The sequence below is a fragment of the Thunnus thynnus genome, chromosome 21, assembly GCF_963924715.1.
Source record: "Thunnus thynnus chromosome 21, fThuThy2.1, whole genome shotgun sequence".
In the NCBI taxonomy this organism is placed as follows: domain Eukaryota; kingdom Metazoa; phylum Chordata; class Actinopteri; order Scombriformes; family Scombridae; genus Thunnus; species Thunnus thynnus.
Genome location: NC_089537.1, coordinates 9,624,900 through 9,645,692, shown reverse-complemented (window position 1 = coordinate 9,645,692; position 20,793 = coordinate 9,624,900). Strand labels below are relative to the sequence as shown.

Below are 20,793 nucleotides of genomic sequence, written 5' to 3'. Positions count from 1 at the left end.
AAACAACAAATTGACAACAACATACAATGTCAATATAGAGATAAAATAAAGGTTTTTGTAGAGCAAAGGTGTTTAAGAGTGTGAGGAGTGCTGGAATAAATATTGAATTGGGAAATGTGATAAGTTACTTTATATAAATACTGTGGGTGTATGTACATCATATAAAGTACAGCTATGCTTATAGACAGACAGATTCTTGTTTGTCCATAGTTGTCCAAGTACCATAACTTGCCAGGTGTCTCAGTTTCACTGTAAATGTACTTTGTCCGAGTGATGAATGTTTATTATTGGTATCACACATTCACTTTGATCACATTGACATTTCTATATAATCTAAAATTGGCCTAATTAAACTTTGTTGCATTTACTTTTTGTTTCTCAGGGAATGTTTTGAGTCAGTCATGATAATCACATTTGCATTTATTGTATATTTAATTTTTCAACTATATATTCATACTAAAGGTAATGCAAAAGCTTAAACCAGTTAATGTAATGGAATTTTCTTTCACTTTGGATTCATTATTTAATGAAATGTTACTGTGTATGTGTCTTAATATTTCTACAAAAAAATCAAGCCTTTTAATAAATGAAGTTATTCTTGGCACAGCACTTTTTATGTCATATTTAAACTGACCTTTTCTAAACAGCTTTAATCAGACTCTTAAATGAAATTTAATTACCTGACTTGAGAGGATTAACTCTGACTGGGTCATGGAGAAGACGAGCATAATTATCAGATACAAACCCAACAGTTTTTGAAGTTTTATTTTTCAGACGATGCAGTCATTTCATCAACAAATCACATTAGTGGCAAGCAGAACAACAACACTTTACAGTTATTGGATGTAAATATACAGACAATACAATATAAATGTTTTGCATTTTTGCAAGTGCACGGCTCAGTGACTGAGGCAAAGTGATATTCATTGATCAGTGCACTTAAAGTAAGGGAAAGCAACAAGGGAAAGATTAAAGCATCAATAATAAGGTCGTGAGTGCTTAAATTGCTGTTACTTTTTCATCTCCAGGATTCCACTTCCTGGCCCACGCCTCTTTGCACTGCAGATGTTGCAAAACTGCACCCCGGGAATCTGAGACAGGAAGGAGGGAGAAGATGCAGGGATATCAAGAGGTTCATGTTTGGTAGATATGATAATGACAATTTAACATCACACAAAAAGAAATGATTAGATTTGTTGTGTAAAAGGTGACAAGGACTATAGAGAAGGTTCTTACTGTTCCTGCGGATGGTAAACATTCTTTGTGGAACATGTGTCTGCAGTGAAACACTACCACACTGAAGGGTTTGGCCATATCTGAAACACAAGCGTGAAGCATAAATAAGCAACTAATGGCTCTCGATTATAATTCAACTTTTGGATACAACTATACGTATCACCCACCTGATGGTAATATCGTAGCGTGACACGATTCACAAATGTTCTCGTCTGAAAAGAAAACCAGCGGCAACACGTTAATAAGTTCAGTTTAAAAAGGACTCCACTTCTTCTGACGTGACCGTCAAAAGAAAATAAAAGCGCACCCACCATCGACTCTGACTCCTCTCATCTGCGTTCGGTGCATCTTCTGAAGCAGAGAGAGCGAGTCGGCCACCAGGATCTTCTTACATCCCTCCCTCAACAGAATCTTACAGACGAGGAAACAAAAGCCGGTTAGTTATCAAAACCGCATGCTGATTGGTCGGGCTAATAGATGAATTTTTAAAATTAAAAATGTCCCTAAAAACACCTTGATTATTGCCACAGTGACACATTCATTCAAAATTATTGAGGTTATAATAATCACATGAATAGTGAATTTTTGTTATTCTGTAATGTCAGAACTTAATTATAACTGTGCATAATGGAGCTTGGACTTGGATCTTCTTTTAAGCCGCCTCTGTAAGGCTTTCTTATAATCTTTATGTATTGATTTACTTACATTTGTATATGTATATATATATATTATGTCTGCCTTATAAAGCACTTTGTAATTTCTGGTTTTGATAAGTGCTATCAATACTTATCAATAAACTTTATTGTTATTATTATTATCATCATTAACACAGTAAATAATCTCCATTTATTCAGTGAATAACTTGCCGCAAAATATTAAACCAGATCATCTTTTTCTTATGTTGATTTTGAAGTATTAACACCTGTACTGTACTATAATTGGTGAATTTGAGTGATTATAGATATTTCAAGGTTTAATCAGTCTTTAAACTCTTGTATTTATATATTTATTGCCTGCTTGATGTCTCTTTTTTAAAATCTTTTTTGTAATAATCTCTTCAGATACTGGCATCATCAACATTTCAAGTGAGACAAATGTAAGATGATAATTTCATTGATTTAAACATTTCTAACCTGCAGATTGTAGTCCTGGAGGATTTTCACTAGTGAATCTCTGAGGTTTGGGATCTCCATGCCCTCCTTTATGCGATGGATGAGCAGGATGGGATCCACATGGGTTCCAATGTTATTGAGGAGGCCAGTGATGAAAGCTGGAGATGACAACACAGAGAAAAATAAAGAAATATTATGAAAGAGAGCAAAAGAAAAGACAAAGTAGATGTTTACTATAACAGAGCGAACAGGAGAAGTTGTTTCATACGTGGTTTGTCAATAGAGTAAGAGATGAGATCTTCCCAGAGCTCTGCATCGTCCTGCTCTTTGGCAAACTCTATGGCCTTGTCCACGTCCTCCAGTTCCTCCATGATCATCTGCAGAGCTCGTCTGCAGTTCCCCATCCTGCCTGGGGACAACATGATGGATTAGTTTCCTTTTTAACAATTTCAAACACATTTAAAGTAGGAAAACGGACGTTAATTAAAACTTACTGAGCAGGAAGACGGTTTCCTCTACAAAGTTCCTCTGCTGGCAAATCTCGAGAGCCTGAAAGAGAAAAACAAAAGGCAAAATGATTCATGTCTCGTGGCTTATTGAAACCTGGGTGGATGGTGGATAAAATGTAAGAATTGTACCTTCTCAAGTGGGCAGTGGGTGCTGTCTCTCAGGAAAGGTAAAAGATTTGGTCGGTCATACTCGGCATACAGACCAATCTGTCTCTCGTGGTACTTTTGCCCTTTGTGGTGGTCCCGCTTGAACAGTTTGTGGAGGTACTGTGGGGGGGGAAATGTGCACAGGGTGTGATCAGATCAGTCTTTTTTTGTCAGCAAATGTGATTAGATGTAAATGTGTAGAGATTTAAACTCACCACATGCAGAAGTTCGGGTCTGTCAGCTAGTTCTTCCACAACTCTGTCTGTCTGTTAGCAGAGAGAAAACAATCAGTGGGCAGCACATTTTCATTACATCCTTAATAAATGATCAAGGGAAGCCTGGTACACTTACAGATATCTTGTCCTCATTGTCTAGAAGCATGTCAACAGCTTTCTGGCAACGTAAATTGAGAAGGAATATTACTCAGCTGATATGTGTGCTGATTAAACACAATGCAACTGCCGGCAATGGCTGGCAAATGACAATAAAATGATTTCATCTTTTACCTCTTTATCAAAGTCCATGAGGAGAACGATCTTGTCCTCTATTGAAGAGAAAAGGTTGTGTTTGTGGATCAGCTGGTAGACGTCTTTGTGTCTCAGTCTCAGGTAGATTTCTAAGGCTCGGTCGTACCGCTGATCGTATGTGTACCTGCAGTAGCATCAAAGGCCAACAAGTTCATCTTTAAATGTTGATCATTTTGCGTCAATTTCTTCTGTCAGGAGTAATTTAAAAGCCATTTCAGTCATGACTCCTTCAACCCTAAAGTCCTGTCAGTGAATACATCATTGCAGACACATTTTGCACATTTAAAACTCTAATCTAGAGCCTAGAGTTTAAAAAAAAAATCAAATAAGTCATCATAAAAATGCCATTTTTCAGTGTAATGTAACTGATACCTTTCATTTGAATATTTCATGCAGTGTGTGTCCAAGTGGGAGAGTAATGCACGTGTTAAGATCACTCACAGTTCAGCCAACGTGGTGAGCAAAGTGCTGTTAGTGGGATCCCTCTTCAGGTGGTCGGTGACAGCTTGAACAATGGCCATGTTGTTATAAAGCTCTCCCGGCCATTCACGGATCAGTGTGGCAAAACCCTTTTGTGGAAAGCAAAGAAAAGTGAAGTGAGACAAACCGTCAGCTGACATTTAAACCAACGGATTAACGCTGGATTTGTCACAGGACGTCAAGAATATTGAGGGACAAAGTACCTCATAATCAGTTTTGAGAAATTCATGCAAGATCATTTCGTAGATGGCCGGTCTAAGACGTAGATCCCCTCTGGGCAAATACTGGCTGATGGCCTGGAATTGAAGAGAAATTTAGATAAAAGACTGATTATAGACAAAAACAAGAAAAACTTTCAGAATGCATCACATTTCATATCTAATCCATAACCATCATCTGTTCAATAACTAAACTGAGGTACAGAAGTTGGTCTTGATTGAACTCACCTTTAACTGTCCAATAGTCTTGAACCTGTAGACTTCATTTTCCCATAGTTCCATATTTTTTCCAAGAACCTTTTGGCACTTCCTGCATCGGAAAAAACACTTAAATCATTCAGATGAAAAAAAAAAAAAGATCCTGCTTTGTGACTTTGTTAGCAGAGGATGTTCTTGTTGCCGTAGACTCACATCAATTAATTAGGAAGATGAATATTATACATCTCTTTGAGCATATGAGTTCATACTTGACTCCGGAAATAGCAGTTTAACCAAAAAAAACTAACTCAAATTCCACTTCCTGCTTAAAGCTCTGGAAAAAGTTAGTGAGCGGACCTTCAGTTTACACTATTTAAATAAATGTTAGTTGTCCATCACCTAAAAATGGAAAATGTTCCCCTCTTGTGTCTGTATTACAGGAAGGCAAAACCTCATCTTATTTGCTCCATAATCTTTAGTGGAAATAAATCAGATTAATTGTTTAGGAGTTATCCTATTTTCAACATTTATAAAGTGTATAAATCTTTTTACAGAGATGATCTGAAGTGTAAGTTTGTGTAATATGGACCCTGGACAAACATATGAGACATATACGATACAGTTTTTCAAATATTTTATACACAAACTCACTCACAATACAACTTATCAAACAGATCAGTTCATGATACACCTGCAGATCATGTACAATAACACCCACCTTGCAGCGCTGTCATAGTCTCCTTTCTCCACCAGGTGATTGATGTAGGCCATCCCGATTTTCTGAACATCGTGCCTCTTAATGTTTTTGAAACTGATCTCTGCAGCCATCAGCGCCTCCTGTCACAGTTAAACCACAGTTACAGGACACAACATTAAACTCGAGATTAAATTGTACGCCGTAACCTTTTGCAACATTCATAAAAATTCTCCAACGCAAACCTCGTATTTCTTCTTTTCAAGGAGCCAATCGATATGGTCATCTTGGTCTCGCTCCTTGGCCACGACGATGTCTTTGGGACTGATGATGTAGAAGAGCGACTCTCCCTCCGAATGCTCTGTTAATGAAAATACATTTATGCCTCTGCGTGCTGTGCATTACCGCTGACATTTGATAGTCGATTGCATAATGAAATCAGAGTGCAGTAAAAGGCTGCGTGACATTTATAGTCTCACCGAGGCGGTAGTCTCTGCACTCGTTGTCTTGGAAGTTGCGCACAGTCAGCGCATCTGAAGAGATCTCCTCGCAGCTCTCGGGGAGAGGCTGGATGATGTCGAGACGAGGCCGAGCGCGGAACTCCTCATCCTGCAAAAACACACACACACACAATATGAGTAAAAAGTTGTATATAATATTTAAGCCTTTAACACATATGTAAAATAAGTATCATTACCATGTGATCAGAGTTCTCCTTCACAAAGTACAGGGTGACCAGCTGATCTGCCAGCGGCGCCAAGCCGCTGATGAAAAACTCAGTCTCGAATGCGGACACTGTTTGAAAGAGATGCAATCAGTTTATGAGTTGGATTTGGTATCAATAATAAGAATACAGAAAGTGTTTGATGCTGAATCTTCACAATAACAACTGGAACTGAGAAAAGCAGCCTTGTTCTGAGCGTGATCACAATGTCTAATCTGTTTGAAAGAGTCGTACACAAGCTAAATTGCTCTTACTGTACTGACTTCTGCTAACACGTTCCTGTACCATTATCACCAAGCTGCAGATTTATTATACTTGACAGATAAAGTGACTGGCGTCCTGTTGTGTGGTGTATTTTATACCTATTTCCACATAGCGGCTGGGCAGATCTCTCATTTCGGTAGGATTTCGCTCTTTCACGACACAAATCTGAGGAGAAATTAGAAAAAATTAAGTTTGAAAGATCGGAATAACTAGTGCCTGTAATCAAAAAAGAAAAAAAAAAAAAGCGAACCTTAATGGAAGTTCCCCAGCCGACAATGAGAGTGGCGTTGTCTTTCCAACACAGGCTGCAAGGATACATGTCGGGCCTCAGGCTGACGTTGTCTCGCAGCACATTTGTAATCCGCTGTTTTGTGCTGATGTCATATATTTTAACTCCCTAAGACAAACAAAGGAAACCAAACTTTAGCATTTTAACATTTCAATATTGTACATTATTATTTTTTATTGAGGTTCTGTGACAAAACACTCACCACATTGTTGGCCCAGGCTATGAGATTCGCTCTCCACTGGATATTAGTGATGGATCCCTCGCCTTCATGTAGAACAGAGGTCTTCCAGCGATTCAGCCAGTTTCTTTCATACAGAAGAAGCTTTAAGAAAGAAATCAAGAAAATATTTGATACTACATAGTGTGGTTATCAGTCAACACAGGGGTTGCAGTTATGCAGCACCGCCTACAGAGGGCAGTAGATGAACAGCACATAGTAGAGGAACAGACCGTTTGGTAAATGGGTGAAGCCGTCTCACAGATTTAACTTAAACTGTGGGGAACTTTCTTTTCTCACGCTGCAAATAATGAAGTAAAACCTGATTTCAGTCCATATGAGCAGATCTTAATTCTACTCCAAAAAGACAATCAAGACAGATTGTTCATTAGACTTCATCTGAATGAGAAAGCTTCACATTCAGTGGTGGATGAAGTAATTTTAAAGATTCACATGGCCGATGTGATTTGCAAGTAGAAGATGGTATATATATATAAAAAAAAAACCATAAAGAGAGGGTTGAAAATGTGATACATGATTTCATACATCATTCTCCCTTTCATCATAATGGTTATGGCTTCTCCAGGCTACACACCATTTATTGCACTCACTGTGGATGGTGTCAATTATAGAAAAAGTATTTCAACACGTATGTATTTACTGTCCTAGTAGTGAACGCTTGTCTTGTCACAGACGCGTGGAAGCTCAGTGAGAGTGTTGTGCAAGGTTTGTGTGGTTTGTCTTTTTTTAACCACAATGCAGCGTCCCATCAAGGCAGCTTCATCAATACAATTTAATGTTCAGGCCTTAGAGGACAAAGCCTTTCATTCACATTCCCTGTATTGTTACTGTCCTTACTACAATATATAAACTGATACCAAAAAACACCCCCCAAAAAAATGCATAATATTACCAAGGAGGCAGGGAGAAGGTTGTATAGCCTCTTTAATTCAGCAGTTGGGCTATGTTAATAAACAGTTTGCTCAACAAAGAGATGATATGACAAAAGAACTGTGGAGACAAAATTGAATTTCCTTTGACAGGATGTGACTCCTGTTGAGGCCTATTGATTTTCATCACAGGCACCTTGTGGAGGCCTTCACAATTTGGAACTGAGAGGAATCAGCGCCAATTGAAAGAAAATGGCAAAGTAACACTAACAATGGGGTTCCATAAAAAAAAAAGTTGTTTTTCCTCACCCCTGTTGTATAAATGTCAGTATACTTTATTAATGGATAGCAGTGCAATGACGCTACCGCAGTTTATAGCAGTACTGGCATTTAGTAACACCTAGTTTTACTTGAGAAGAAGAAATTGACAAACTTAATACCTGAAATACTTTTCACCTTCCGTAGTGACATACCTACCAGAGACAACTTTCAAGAAAGAGATCACTGTATGCGCCCGGAAATCCTAAGACTATGTACCCTCTTGATAATGACATCTATTTGCTGTGCTTGTGAAGCATTGCCTTTCAAACACTGTTGAGCGAACAGCACTTTGTGAAAATGGGCAGCTCTCCCGAGAGCACTCCAGCAAAGAGACAGAAAAGTAAGAGCCTTTCACACCAGACAAAGGCCTGTGCATCGCCTTCAGCCGAGCCAAAGCGAGAAGGTTTGCAGGATTCTGTTTCACCCGGACACAATCAGGATGAGTTATTGTAGCAGGAAATGCCTAAGAAATGGTGAAAACTGTAAATAATGACTACATGAGTAAAAAGTACTATTCAAACCTACCTTGTTGCCCCCAGTGACAAACTGTTTGTAGTTAGATCTGGTGAACTGAGGGTGTAGTGCCACCACCTACAAAACCATACAGGAATGACAGATTATACCATAAAGATGTTAGCAAGGAGGAAAGAAATGTGATTTTCCTTTATGTCATATGCAGGAAATGGCAACAGATGCCTGCTAAGACACTCAAGTTTTCAAAAGTACTTACTTTGATGGGACAGTCGAAGTTCTCATGGAAGCCCTCTCTCGTATAGAGACCAAATACTTGAACCTGAAACAGGCGAGACAGCAGAATGACAAGCAAAGGTGAATAACTCAAAATCTCTCCTTTAATTGCTGCCTCTGCAACTATCCGAGGCCAGCAAGGGGAATTGTGGTCAGAAAAGACTTTGATTGGCTCCCTACTTCTCCGCTGGGTCACCAATTAGTGGACAAGTTGATTCTTTGAACCCTGAAGGGTTTAGAAACAGGAGTCCTAATCTTGGACTTGACCACAGCCTCAGCAAACTCTAATGTACCATTAGAGTACATGACACCCAGTTTTTCTTTATCCGAGGCCCCAAAAAAGAACATGATACTCTGATATGCAATGTTTTTTTTTTTTTTAAACTGCATCAGTGATTTAGGACTAAGTTAGATTTTAAAGGATTAACAGCCAACTGACTTGGTTGAGGGCAAACAATTGCTGTAGCATTGATTTTAATTGTCTGCTCCACTTTATGTGTGTGACAAGATCTTGTTTTTGCCACCAGAGTGCTAGAAGTGTATGTATGTGTATGTGTGTGTGTGTGTGGGGGGGGCGATATCAGAGAGCATATCTTGACTGCGAAATCCATGAAGGATGGTGGTAATGATGAGAAGAGACAAGATAACAGCAAGGTGGAGAACATGGAGAGGGTATCCATAGACGGCTGATGGCTGACTGACAGCTCATCGGATCTGAGTGCAATCCTTTCCCCCTATACTCTTCAAAATTGGTAGCTTTTTATAAATTCCTGCATCATGAAAAAAATATGGGTTTGTGTGTGTGTGTGTGTGTATATATATGGTGAAGATAAACCTCCAGGTTAATGCTCCGACTGTGAAAGAAGTGGCTTCTAAAAAAAGTTCCACATCATTAGCATAAAGTTTGATAAGACGAGTTTTATATGAATCTGAGGATGAATTATGACAGATGAAAAACACTGATTGGTGATTCTTTGCTGCAGGCCCAAGGATCAGTAACCACCGGTGATGAGCAGAGAGATCTCACCTTCCCATCCTCGGAGCAGATGCCCACATGCTCTCCACTTTCATCCAGACTGATCTGGTTGATCTTCACTGAACTCTGAGGAGACAGAATATCACAGCATCTTTTCTTTTTTTTTTTTTTAGCGGCAGGAAAATATCTTTGTGGCTGACATTTTATCCCACAATGTGAAACGCTGGAAAAAGGCAAAAAAAATTAATGGTCCCATACTGTACATTGAAAACAATGAGGAGAACTCGCGCACACTGTCTCGCTTACTGCTGAAATATTTATTAGATAACAATGTTTCAGTCTGTCCGGCCTTCATCAGGTATATGGGCAGCATCACAACACTGTATAAATACACATAAGAGCTGCCTCAATCATCCAATCATCCAATCAGAGGACTACAAAGATTGGTTTGACTGATCAGTAAGAAAATAGCATTAAAAAGATAGAAAATGACACAATATAACAGTGCCAATAAATCTTAAGCAACATCCATGTAACCTCAAAGCTCTTCAAAGGTCAAAAAATAGAAAAGAACAAGTGAATTAAGAGCAAACATACTGATATATCATGAATCTTACAGTGTTAGCAAACATATTCAATCCATTCTTTACAAAAAGTCAAAAAGGAAGGTAAATTAGGGACAAAAGTCTCAATTTGTCAAAGAATGTTTTCAGTGTGATCATACATTAAACATATCTACCCCCAAATGGCCTTACATAGTCACGAGTCAAGGATGAACAATCGCATAAATAAATAGCATAATTAAGGGCATGAATGCCAATTTGTCAGTGAATCTATACAGTAACATCAGTATAATTTAAATAGTAAAAGAATCATTATAGAGGCTACAGATAAAATGGTGCAGAGGACCAATAAACTTAATCAATACATATATGTGATTAAAAAACACTGCAAGGGACATGAAAAAAACGTGAATCTAGACATTTTAATGAAGGCGTTGCAGAACAGGGAAGGCTAATTTATGATTTTTTTGTTAATACCCAGCGAGGTATTTGTCTTCTAATTATAGCATTGCACATGACTGAAAAATATTCACATCAGAAAAAAGTTATAACATTACATTAAGTAGAAGTTCATCATTCAGTACCTTGAGAGACAGGGTCTGAATATCCAGAACGCCTCCCTTCTTTTTAATAACAGGTCATGATCTCCACCCTAATGTGGCATTGAAATTTTTTCAATCCCACAAAAGAAGAGAGGTCATGTTTCATCTCATTGAAACGGGCCGCTGTTGGATAACTTCTATCCTGTCGATTTGCTTATTCTTTGCTTTAATATTTTTCTGGTAGTTTCACCAATATAAGCGAAGCCACATGGGCAGCGTATCATATATATGACATGAATGGACACGCAGGTGATGACACTCTTGATAGGAAACTTTTTTTTCCTGTGAGTGGGTGATAAAAATGTGCTGTTTTGACAGTGTTGTTCCCACAATGGTAACTGCCATTTGCAAGAGGACATAAAAGAGTTTGTTGCAACTGGCTGTTCTGAGTTTTCTTTATGGGAAGAATTTGCATCGACTAAACGATCTCTTAAATTTCGCCCCCGTTTATATACAAACAAAGGTTTGGTGTAAAGATTCGGGATGGCTCAGGGTCAGCTTTTAATATGTGCCAGTGTTTCATAAACACTGACCTTACAAAATGACTGAGGAGGGTCGTTGGTTATACATGTAGCTGAAAATTGTTTCTCTTTTTTCTGGCTCTTGCTTAACAGATTTCTCTAGAGCTGAGTTATATGCTTGCTCTACCCAATCAAGGGGATATCCCCATGAGAGAAATTTTGATTTCATATCCACTGATTTTTTTCTACATAGTCCTGCGTGGTCTGACATAATCTCCTCAGCCTGTAAAACTGGCTCCTGGTCAGACCTTTCTTAAGTGGGATGTATGCTATTAGCCAACAACAGGGTTATTTCTACCAGTTTCTTTACAGTATAGCATAGTAGAGAGTCCCCCTATTGTTTATCGTGACTCACATGTCAAGAAAATGTATTTCCTCTTTGCTAAACTCACATGTAAACTGAAGATTGTTCTTAAAGCCATTTAGCAAACTCACAAAACCATTCAACTCCTCTGGATCACTTTGAAAGATGCAGAAATTGTCGTAAATGAATATTTTTGGAAAGATGCCTGTGTATGTGAGGGTTGATACAATTTCTTTCACAAAAAAACAACGTATAGATTGACATAATTAGGAGCACGGATCAAGCGATCGAACAGATAGAAATCTGTTGAAAAAAAATCATTATCAAAACTGAAATAATTATACTTCATGACAAACATAGTGTACGTGTCAATGCATAGAGCGACTCACTAATACTGTGAAGGTTAGGGGGTCCCTTTACTGTTGATGCTTTTAAATTTTAGTCACTCATGACTCCATAGGGCTCTTTAGATAAAAGGATCAACCAAATGGCATAAATTACAGCAAATGTTACTTAAAAACCATCCCTAAAGGATTGCCGATGCATCTGTTTAGACTAAAGGAGAAAAAGTTGCTCGTTTCTCATATATTTAGAACTTCCTCCGGTGCATCAGAGGGTTGGTGCGTCAATAAATTTATGCTTTTCGACTCATTTTGAAAATACGTCACAAAATCCATTAGCACCGGGTCTCGTCTGCTCGGTGAAATAGCGTCCTTGTTTCTCTCAGGCTACGACTGATAAACTGGCAGTAAGTTGCTTTGGTGAGAAGCACTCGAATCAATGTTCTCAGTAGGAACACTGCAGTTACAAGCGCGAGTGCAGGTACGGTAATGTAAAACTGCCCCTTTGTGCCAAATCAGCCTTGATTACTTAAATTTTTTTTTGACTTGCAAATTCAGTTATTGTTCATTATTGTAAAACAGTGGGACTAAATCAGATATGCAACATCATTTCTGATTAGATATCCCACACATGCATTATTGTGTGAAATCTTCTTCTATGTGAAACCCCCAAAATGTCTCCTCTCGCCTCCCTAAACTATATCAATCTGTCAGCAGGGCGTTAGCTTAGCTGCCCATTGATGATCTGTCCTTGGCATGTTTTCCGGGAATGTTTTAGGTATTTTATTGGCTGATTCCAGTATTTTTTAGACACAGTATGTTTAAACTGGACTTCTTTTCTCCTGACTAAATGTTACAGCTCTGACACTTTCTGTTCCACTTTGAGAAAAATTTGACAACACGTTGTTTTTGCAGGCATCAAGACTATTAATACTAATGATCACAGCAATCAAGACAGACAGGATCATTGATGAAGACTCTTAAGTCCCACTTAAGTCAAGATTATGTCAGTTTTAAAGGAGATATTTATAATGAAACATTTGCTTGTAGTACAGCAACTGCTAATTATTAGCGATGTAAGGACTGAATCAATATTTTTGGTTATTTAAGTCTTGGTTGAACACTGTAGATGAGTCAAAAACGATAATTCAAGAGGAGGGTCGTCATCCTTTCGTTGGATAATACAAAGACAACTAAAAGTACAGATCTGCACTATTTACTGCTCTGAATTGGAAAAAGTTCATCACATGCACCAGCAGGGCCAAAATACTTTCATCATTATAACCTGAAGGATTTTTATGTACTCACAATTTCAAACTTCTGAGTTACATTTCCTTGGATGTCCAGCAGGAACACCTTTCCAAAATGGGTACCTAAGGCAAGAAACTGAGAAAAGGGAATAAATGTGATGTAAATTAAACTAGAAGACACTTGAAAGCAATTCATGATTTTGGTTAAAAAAAAAAAAAAAAAAAAAAAATCTTGTGCTGATGAAGGCTGTGGGAGAGGATAAAAAAAAAAATATTTCTTGGAGCTGGAGCGACATGGGCACACTGGGGATTGGGTGGGCTTGGAGGCAAAACTGTGAAATTGCAGGGGGTGGAAAAGCCCTATTTATTAAAGCAGACAGTGTGAAATGGCATATTTTTTTTTCTCAAATTAAAATGCTTAAGCATAATAAATGCACTGTACATCTGACTTATTCCCATGCTCTCCATGCAACCCAATCACCTCCCTGCCCAGCACAGAGCTATTATTTCTACTGAGCAGCAACTGGTTTCTGGTGTTCTGTGCTTCAGCAGAAATGCATGTGCGCATATGTGTGTGTATATGTGTGTGTGTGTGTGTGTGTGTGTGAGTCCACTGGGACAAAAAAATTATAGAAACCGGGGGCTTTTGGCATTAGATTAAGTGTGTGTTCTTCCACCCCAGCCCCCTGCTCCTTTGCCCTCCTCCTAATCCCCCTCCCTTCTCGACCAGCATGTGGATGTGCGGCGAGCCCACCATGCTTCAGTGCAGTCTATAATGAAATGCTTATATTTACAGGCACAGCTGAGCATGTCAGACAGAGCCCCTGCAATCTCCCCAAATAAAATAACCAAAAATAAATAAATAAAGGGTTCAACCTTGTGAGGCGGAGCGACTTTTAAAGGGATTTATCAGAATGGAATTGTTCAAATGAAATTCCGATTCAGACACTTAAAATATGAGGCAACATAAGGCAATATGTGCTGTTGGTGGCTTTAAGGTTGTGGGAGGTTTTTTCGCCGCGGCGGTGGGGGCTGGTGTGACCAGACCGGTAGCTGGAGAAAACCTCAGGAAGAAAGACAGTCAGATCAAATTTAGAATTTCAGCAAAGCAACGTCTCTTCACTGTGGCAAGGTTGCTGTTTTAAAGTAAAAAAAAAAAGAAAAAATGAAGAGGGGGGGGGGGGGCTGAATCCTCAAAGTAAAAATAAATAAATGAAAATCAATAGCGGTTAATAAAACATCAGGTGAAGAGACATAACTGGGTATGACTTTTGCTTTGCTCAGGTGTGCATGTGTGCCGCCGGTGCCACGACGATTAACCATCTCGCCGAGAGTGGCCCCCTCTTAAAAAAAATGTCTACATTCGACAAAAAAAAAAAAAAAACGAGGAGAGGAGTGAAAAATATGTAAGAGTGGGAATAAAAAAGAGGAGGAGACAATGGCGCCTGGTGTCTTTTGATGTACCTCCCTGAGAGGAGAAGCAGAGGGAAGGTGAGAAAAGAATGGCCTGCCTTTACGGATTGAACAGAGGAGATGAAAAACAACTTTGAAGAGGACATCTCTCAAATGTGTACATAAACAATGTGGGATCTGTACTTGAGATGGGGTTGAGACTTGAAGCTGAAATGCCCTTGCGGGGTGGTGGATTATAACCTCTACCTTGTCATGGACGGTCATACAGCTGGCTGCATCCTTCTGGAGGATTTCTGTCACCCCATTGGAGAGTCTCTCGTACTTCAGCTTGGGCTCCTCCTCGCTGTCCTCCTCCTGGTTGAGAAAAGCAGTTTTGGGCTTTAATTATTACATTTTCTTAAAAAAGGTTAAACAGCACAGTGTCTCCTCACAAATACAACAGCTTACAATATTATAAAATGTCCACATGAAGTCATTTAAATCCTCTGTTTTGTCTTGAAATGTGATCTTTTGGAGAGCTGCAACAATTAATCAATTAATCGATCAACAGAAAAATTAATTGCCAACTATTTTATATTCAATTTATGTTTTGAGTCTTTTTTTTTAGATGCCAAAATTCTTCAGTTCCAGCATCTTAAATGTGAATATTTACAGTTTTCTTTAATCCTCTATGATAGTAAACCAAATATCTTTGGCATGTGGACTGTTGCTCGAGACAAAACAAGACATTTGGGACACAATCATCAACATTTTTCACCGTTTTCTGACATTTTATAGACCGAACAACTAATCGGTTAATCGACAGTATAATCGATAGATTAATTGATAATGAAAATAATCGTTAGTTGCAGCCCTACAGTGGGAAGAAGTCTGAGAAGTGGATGAGATGACGTTGCTTGCTTCTAGTGCAACTCAACAGGAGTCATTCACACTGTCTGTGTAGGAATAATCATATTTGTAGGGCTGGGTGATATGCATGAAATCTGTATCAGAATATTAATAAGGACATTTTATTATTATATATCATTACATTGCAAACATATGGAAAATCATAGATGTTCAATGCAGTTTATTTTTTTTACTTTTGTACTTTACATCAAAGCAAAACTTCACAAATATGAAACAAAATAAACTATTTTGTTGTTTTTTTTTGCTTAGATTTATTAATTTGTAAAACAATAATACAGTATTATCACATTGTCACAGTATGTTACAGTATGCAAGTTATTTCTTAAATAGGTGAAATCATGTCAGCTATTATCTTTGCAAATATTTTTTTTGCAAAATCTTAACAGAATCCAGGATGTTAGACTGCATTCATCTTCTCTGAACACAACAAACATGAAAAAAGATAAAACATCCATTTAGGGCTGAAACTAAGTATTTTCATTATTGATTAATCTGTTGATTATTTTCTCGATTAATCGCTTTGTTTCTGAAAGTGTGAAGAAGTGAAAAACGTCCAGTATAATTTCCACGAGCCTTTGTGACTTATTCAGATGTCTCATAATCTAGACCAACACCCCAAAACCCAAATACAATTAGTTTACTATCTTACATCACATCTGAGAACCTTGAACCAATTAATTTTCTGTTGATTGATTTATTATTTCAACATCCATTCATATGTACACATATAATACTACTGTATAAAAAAAAGAACATTAACATGAGATCCTTCATAGTCTTCACTGCCACAGAGTCTCTGAGCAAGACAGTAAACCCAGCAGGACGACACTAATGACCAACACCTGCATATATTCTAGTCTCTGGTCACGATACCAGAATTTTAAACTTACAATTAGAGTGCTAGTGTAAAAAATTATACTCAATACCTCTTACGATACCACAGCAAAAAAAAAAAAAGTTCTGGGCACACAAAATTAGATAATTTCTTTCTTTTTTTAATTAAATTTGCCATGTTGCACCACGTTGGAGAGATTACTGTAACAGCCACAGGTTGAGGACCAGTTGATTTTGTTCCCTGTTGTTTCATCTGTGCAGCCTGGGTTTGATACTATCGAATGTGTAATTAATGGAGATCGTATCGTTTTAAATACATGGTATTGAAAATGAATTGAAGTATCAATACTTTTGACAACCTTACTCTTCAAAGAAAATACGTCTGTATGTGTGTACATGAGGTCTGAGCATAAAGACAAATTTCCATTACCTTGCATGAAACGCAGGATAAAGTCTATTTTTCATGAGTGTTCATCCCCAATGAAATACATGAATATGGTCTTTTCATAAATCAAACTTAAGGTATTCTACTGTGTAAGACACTCCAGCGTGAGCCAACATTTGCGGCCAGTCACAGCCTGAATATTACTCATAATTCAGTTTATAACCAATGCTGCACAGTCTGTGGCTGCCCAGAGGGTGCATCAACTCAAAACATTGTCTGCCATTATGTGCTACTGGGTTGGAGGTGGGGGACAATAGCGTGGAAAAAATGTTATTTTCAAAAACAATCCTTTCCCACTCAACAATGCCATATCTAGGCTATTTCCTGTGTATTCTGGTTGTGAGATTTCTGATGCGAGGGCATTTGTCACGGGTTTCAAAGGCGTATCAAACAACAAAGGCAAACTTCATCCCTGGAGAGAAACTACTCATTTTCAAACTTTTGCCATCTCTTGTAAGTTGCCCTTTGTTTTGTCAACTACTGAGCTGGCCTTTGTGTTGTAACCATTTTTCTGCCATATTCTTTGCCTATTGGCAGCAGTTAAGATACAACAGGCTGAATCTTTCCTCGTATTCACATCTAGGATAAAATTCCCCAAACACACAAGGAAGATAACACTAGTTACAAATGTACATTGAAGGATATGGTCACAATTTTTCAAGTCTGATTTAAAACAATAGTCAGGTCCCCATATAAACAAACAGGTTTTGCTTTCTGTAATCATTCCTCCTGTTTATACTGATCATTAGAGGATCCCCTCCAAATGCACTTTCAATGTAAGTGATGGGAGGCAAAATCCACAGTCCTCGTTTTGAGCAAAAAATTCATTTCAAAGTTTATCTGAAGATAATATGAGGCTCCAGCAGTCTGAGCTAGTCAAATAAAGTGGATATTTTCCACAGTTACAGTCTTTTTAATAAAAAATTCCCTCTTTGTGTCTCGACGGACAGTGTTTTCCTGTTCAGCTGCAGTGGAAGGATCGTAACAAAAAGAGGGAATTTGGCACTAAAAAGACAGAAACTTTAAAAGATATTGACTTGATCTGACTCATTTGGACAGCTGAGGCCTCATATTATCTTCAAATAAACGTTTAAATACATTTTTGCACAGAAGAAAGGCTGAAGTCCCCTTTCATTAACACTGAAAGTGCATTATGAAGGGATCTTCTAATGGTCAGTATGAACAGGAGGAACGATTATGACAAGAGCTGCGAGCTCAGGACAGTCTTTATTACATATTAAGAAACTAATGAATCCAAACCTCCACCCACCACCACTAACTTAAACACTTAAACTATGCATGTTTTTTGGGGGCACAGCTGTTACACAAAGCATATTTTGCAACTGAATTTGGACACAAGCTCATTCCCCTTAAAAAATGACACCCTCCTCACTTAAAATAAAGTTGGGATTGAGAAGAAAACTCAGATTAGGGTTTGAATTATTGGTCAGTTACTACCTCACTGACCGAGGACTCTCCCAATTCTGCTTCTAAAGTGAGGAAGAGGATGTGCAATATGTCTGTTACTATAGTGTTATTATGTGTAATCGGCAACTCAGGATTTGATCCACTGTACTCCAAAGTTAAAATGAAAACTATCATTTTTAGGTGAGGCATCAGGCATCAAAAACAACACCAGGCAAAACTTCTCACAACAAGGCTTATTACTGTATCATGTCAGTACAAGTTGGACTAAGTATGGTCAAATTACAAGGCTGGAGATGAGCAGGCCTCTGAGTTTCAAGATCCACAGTTGTTATCCCACTAATTTATTCTGTGAGTAGCTGAAAGAACAACACACACACACACACACACACACACACACACACACACCACCAGCAGACACCAAGCACGAAACAGTATATTGCAGTATTCTAAGTAAAATCAGCTGCAGTGGTGGAAAGTAACTAAATACATTTCTAATTTTGAGGTACTTGTACTTTACTTGAGTATTTCCATTTTATGCTACTTTATACTTCCACTCCACTACATTTCAGAGGGAAATATTGTACTTTCTACTCCACTACATTAATTTGACAGCTTTAGTTACTTTTCAGATGATTTGACACAATGGATAATATAACAAGCTTTTAAAATACAACACATTGTTAAAGATGAAACCAGTGGTGTCCAACCTTTTTGGCTTTTGACGTCTTACAAAAAGCAGTGTGTAGTCGGGGTCACATTTCAGATGTCTATGAATTGTTAACAGCTCCACCAAATAGTGATTATTCCCTCTAAACTTCTCACATGGTTTCATTTCAATAAATGTTCAAATGATTCAATATTTCACCAAAAATCAAAGATTAGAGAAAAAGTTCAAAAACTGAAAACAGATTTGTGTATCAGAACTTTGTTTTTTCTTCTTTCCTCTCCCATTAATCATCTCACGACCCCTCAGATTTATCTGGTGACCCTTTGGAGGGGCCCGACCCCTTGGGAACCACTAGACTTAACTAGCTAACTGTATATAAAGTAGTTGAAACTAGCTGCACCTCCAGCAGCTACAACAATAACATGCTGCTCTAACACTGATGCTTCACTATTAATAATCTAATGATGTCATATATAATAATATATCAGTCAGAGGGACCAAACCACTACTTTTACTGCAATACTTTAACTACATCAAGCTGCTAATACTTATGTACTTTTACTTAAGTAGGATTTTTCATGCAGGACTTTTACTTGTAATGGAGTATTTTTACATTGCTGTATTGGTACTTTTACTAAACTAAAGGGTTTGAATACTTCTTCCACCACTGATCAGCTGCTTGCAGCCACTTGCAGGAGACATGCAATGCCATAGTCACAGATGTTTCTTTCCCTGTGAGTGTTCCTGTTCTACAGGACTGAACACACTGCGCACAGATAGAAAAATTAAGGATTTTTCCTTTCGCTCACTTTTAATGGTTTTCTTAAGAGAGGTGCAAGCAGCCTTTCCCTTTCATTCTGCTCTCCGATTCCTTAAAAAAGACAAACTCCCTTTCCTGCCAGGCTGATGTGTGTAGCGCTATATTTTATTTAGCCAACTGTGATTCTCAGAAGCACAAGCGTACTGTAACATGCAGAAGCTCAGTCATAATATTGATGGATTTGGAAGGCTATCTGTAATTTATGAGTGTTTGACGCCTCTCAAAACCTGACAAACATCCTGCTGGGATCAAGCTGTGTTGATAAAGGCTGGCTATGTATTATGGTCCTTTCAGTAAGCAGCAAGCTTTATTTGAGTTCAGAAATCATCAACGCCTGACAGAACTAGGCACAACGCTGACATCGACATCATGTTGTTGATGATGGACATGCTGGTGCAACTGCAGGACACTTTCAGGAGCTGATTTTTCCCACCATACACAGTGAACTGCTCTCACCCTAATGCATACTGCTCTCACTTTGTCTTTTTGATGGACATTTTCAGATCAACACAAATTGATGTTAGTGAGTTTTCTTACCTCAGACTCATCCGTGAATTCCTCACTAGGATTTCTGCCCTGATAGAAGATTGAAAGGCTTTAAACAATCTAATAGGAGGTATTATTAATAACTTAAAACACCAATGATAGGAACTGTGAGACAACTGGATGTTGGTTGATGTATTTGAATATAATCTTAACTAAAACATTGTTTATATTGTAGGCAGTATCTACAATATCTATTTAGACATGTACACAAAGATATCACATATAACTATCATTATTCTATATTTCACGCTACATATGTAAAACATGTTAGATAACAGGCTTAATCAAAGCAAAAGTCAACAGACAAAACTCACCGACCACATTTCTCATTTATTTTGATGCAGCTACGTATTAAACATCATTAGTCAGCTAGCGTTAGCATGCTCTGCTTACCTGCTCCTCCACTTCCGCCATCATTATTAGCTGTATCCAAAAATAATTGTTAAACTATCTTACTGCGTGTGTAAGAAACACATGTTAAAGATCCGCAATAGCGCTGTTAGGTTTATTTAATGTCAAAAACATCCGTTAAACAACGATGCGATTGTTTGTTGTTGAAGCCTGCTGCCTGTCATAAGTTCAATCACATGACTGAGACAGA

At 38.1% G+C, this 20,793-nt stretch overlaps 1 protein-coding gene across 2 annotated transcripts; it reads right to left on the bottom strand.

Annotated features, from left to right (window-relative positions):
* Positions 1 to 749: 749 nt before the first annotated feature.
* Positions 750 to 20,775, bottom strand: vps41 (VPS41 subunit of HOPS complex). 2 transcript variants are annotated; one of them, XM_067577475.1, is made up of 28 exons: positions 20,586 to 20,774; positions 20,184 to 20,222; positions 14,790 to 14,897; positions 13,189 to 13,266; positions 9,601 to 9,675; positions 8,557 to 8,619; positions 8,352 to 8,417; positions 6,601 to 6,720; positions 6,360 to 6,506; positions 6,208 to 6,274; positions 5,819 to 5,916; positions 5,601 to 5,730; positions 5,367 to 5,482; positions 5,146 to 5,264; positions 4,458 to 4,539; positions 4,215 to 4,307; positions 3,973 to 4,100; positions 3,511 to 3,655; positions 3,356 to 3,397; positions 3,220 to 3,270; positions 2,987 to 3,124; positions 2,843 to 2,897; positions 2,617 to 2,757; positions 2,370 to 2,506; positions 1,548 to 1,647; positions 1,404 to 1,448; positions 1,237 to 1,316; positions 750 to 1,091 (listed from the first exon to the last, which is right to left on the bottom strand). In XM_067577475.1, the coding sequence occupies exons 1-28, from the start codon at positions 20,607 to 20,609 to the stop codon at positions 1,011 to 1,013; spliced, it is 2,568 nt and encodes an 855-aa protein (XP_067433576.1). In that variant the 5' UTR covers positions 20,610 to 20,774; the 3' UTR covers positions 750 to 1,010. The 2 variants fall into 2 exon arrangements, with proteins under 2 accessions (XP_067433576.1, XP_067433577.1); XM_067577476.1 differs by lacking the exon at positions 20,184 to 20,222 and having other exon boundaries at positions 20,586 to 20,775.
* Between the last annotated feature and the right edge of the window lie 18 nt (positions 20,776 to 20,793).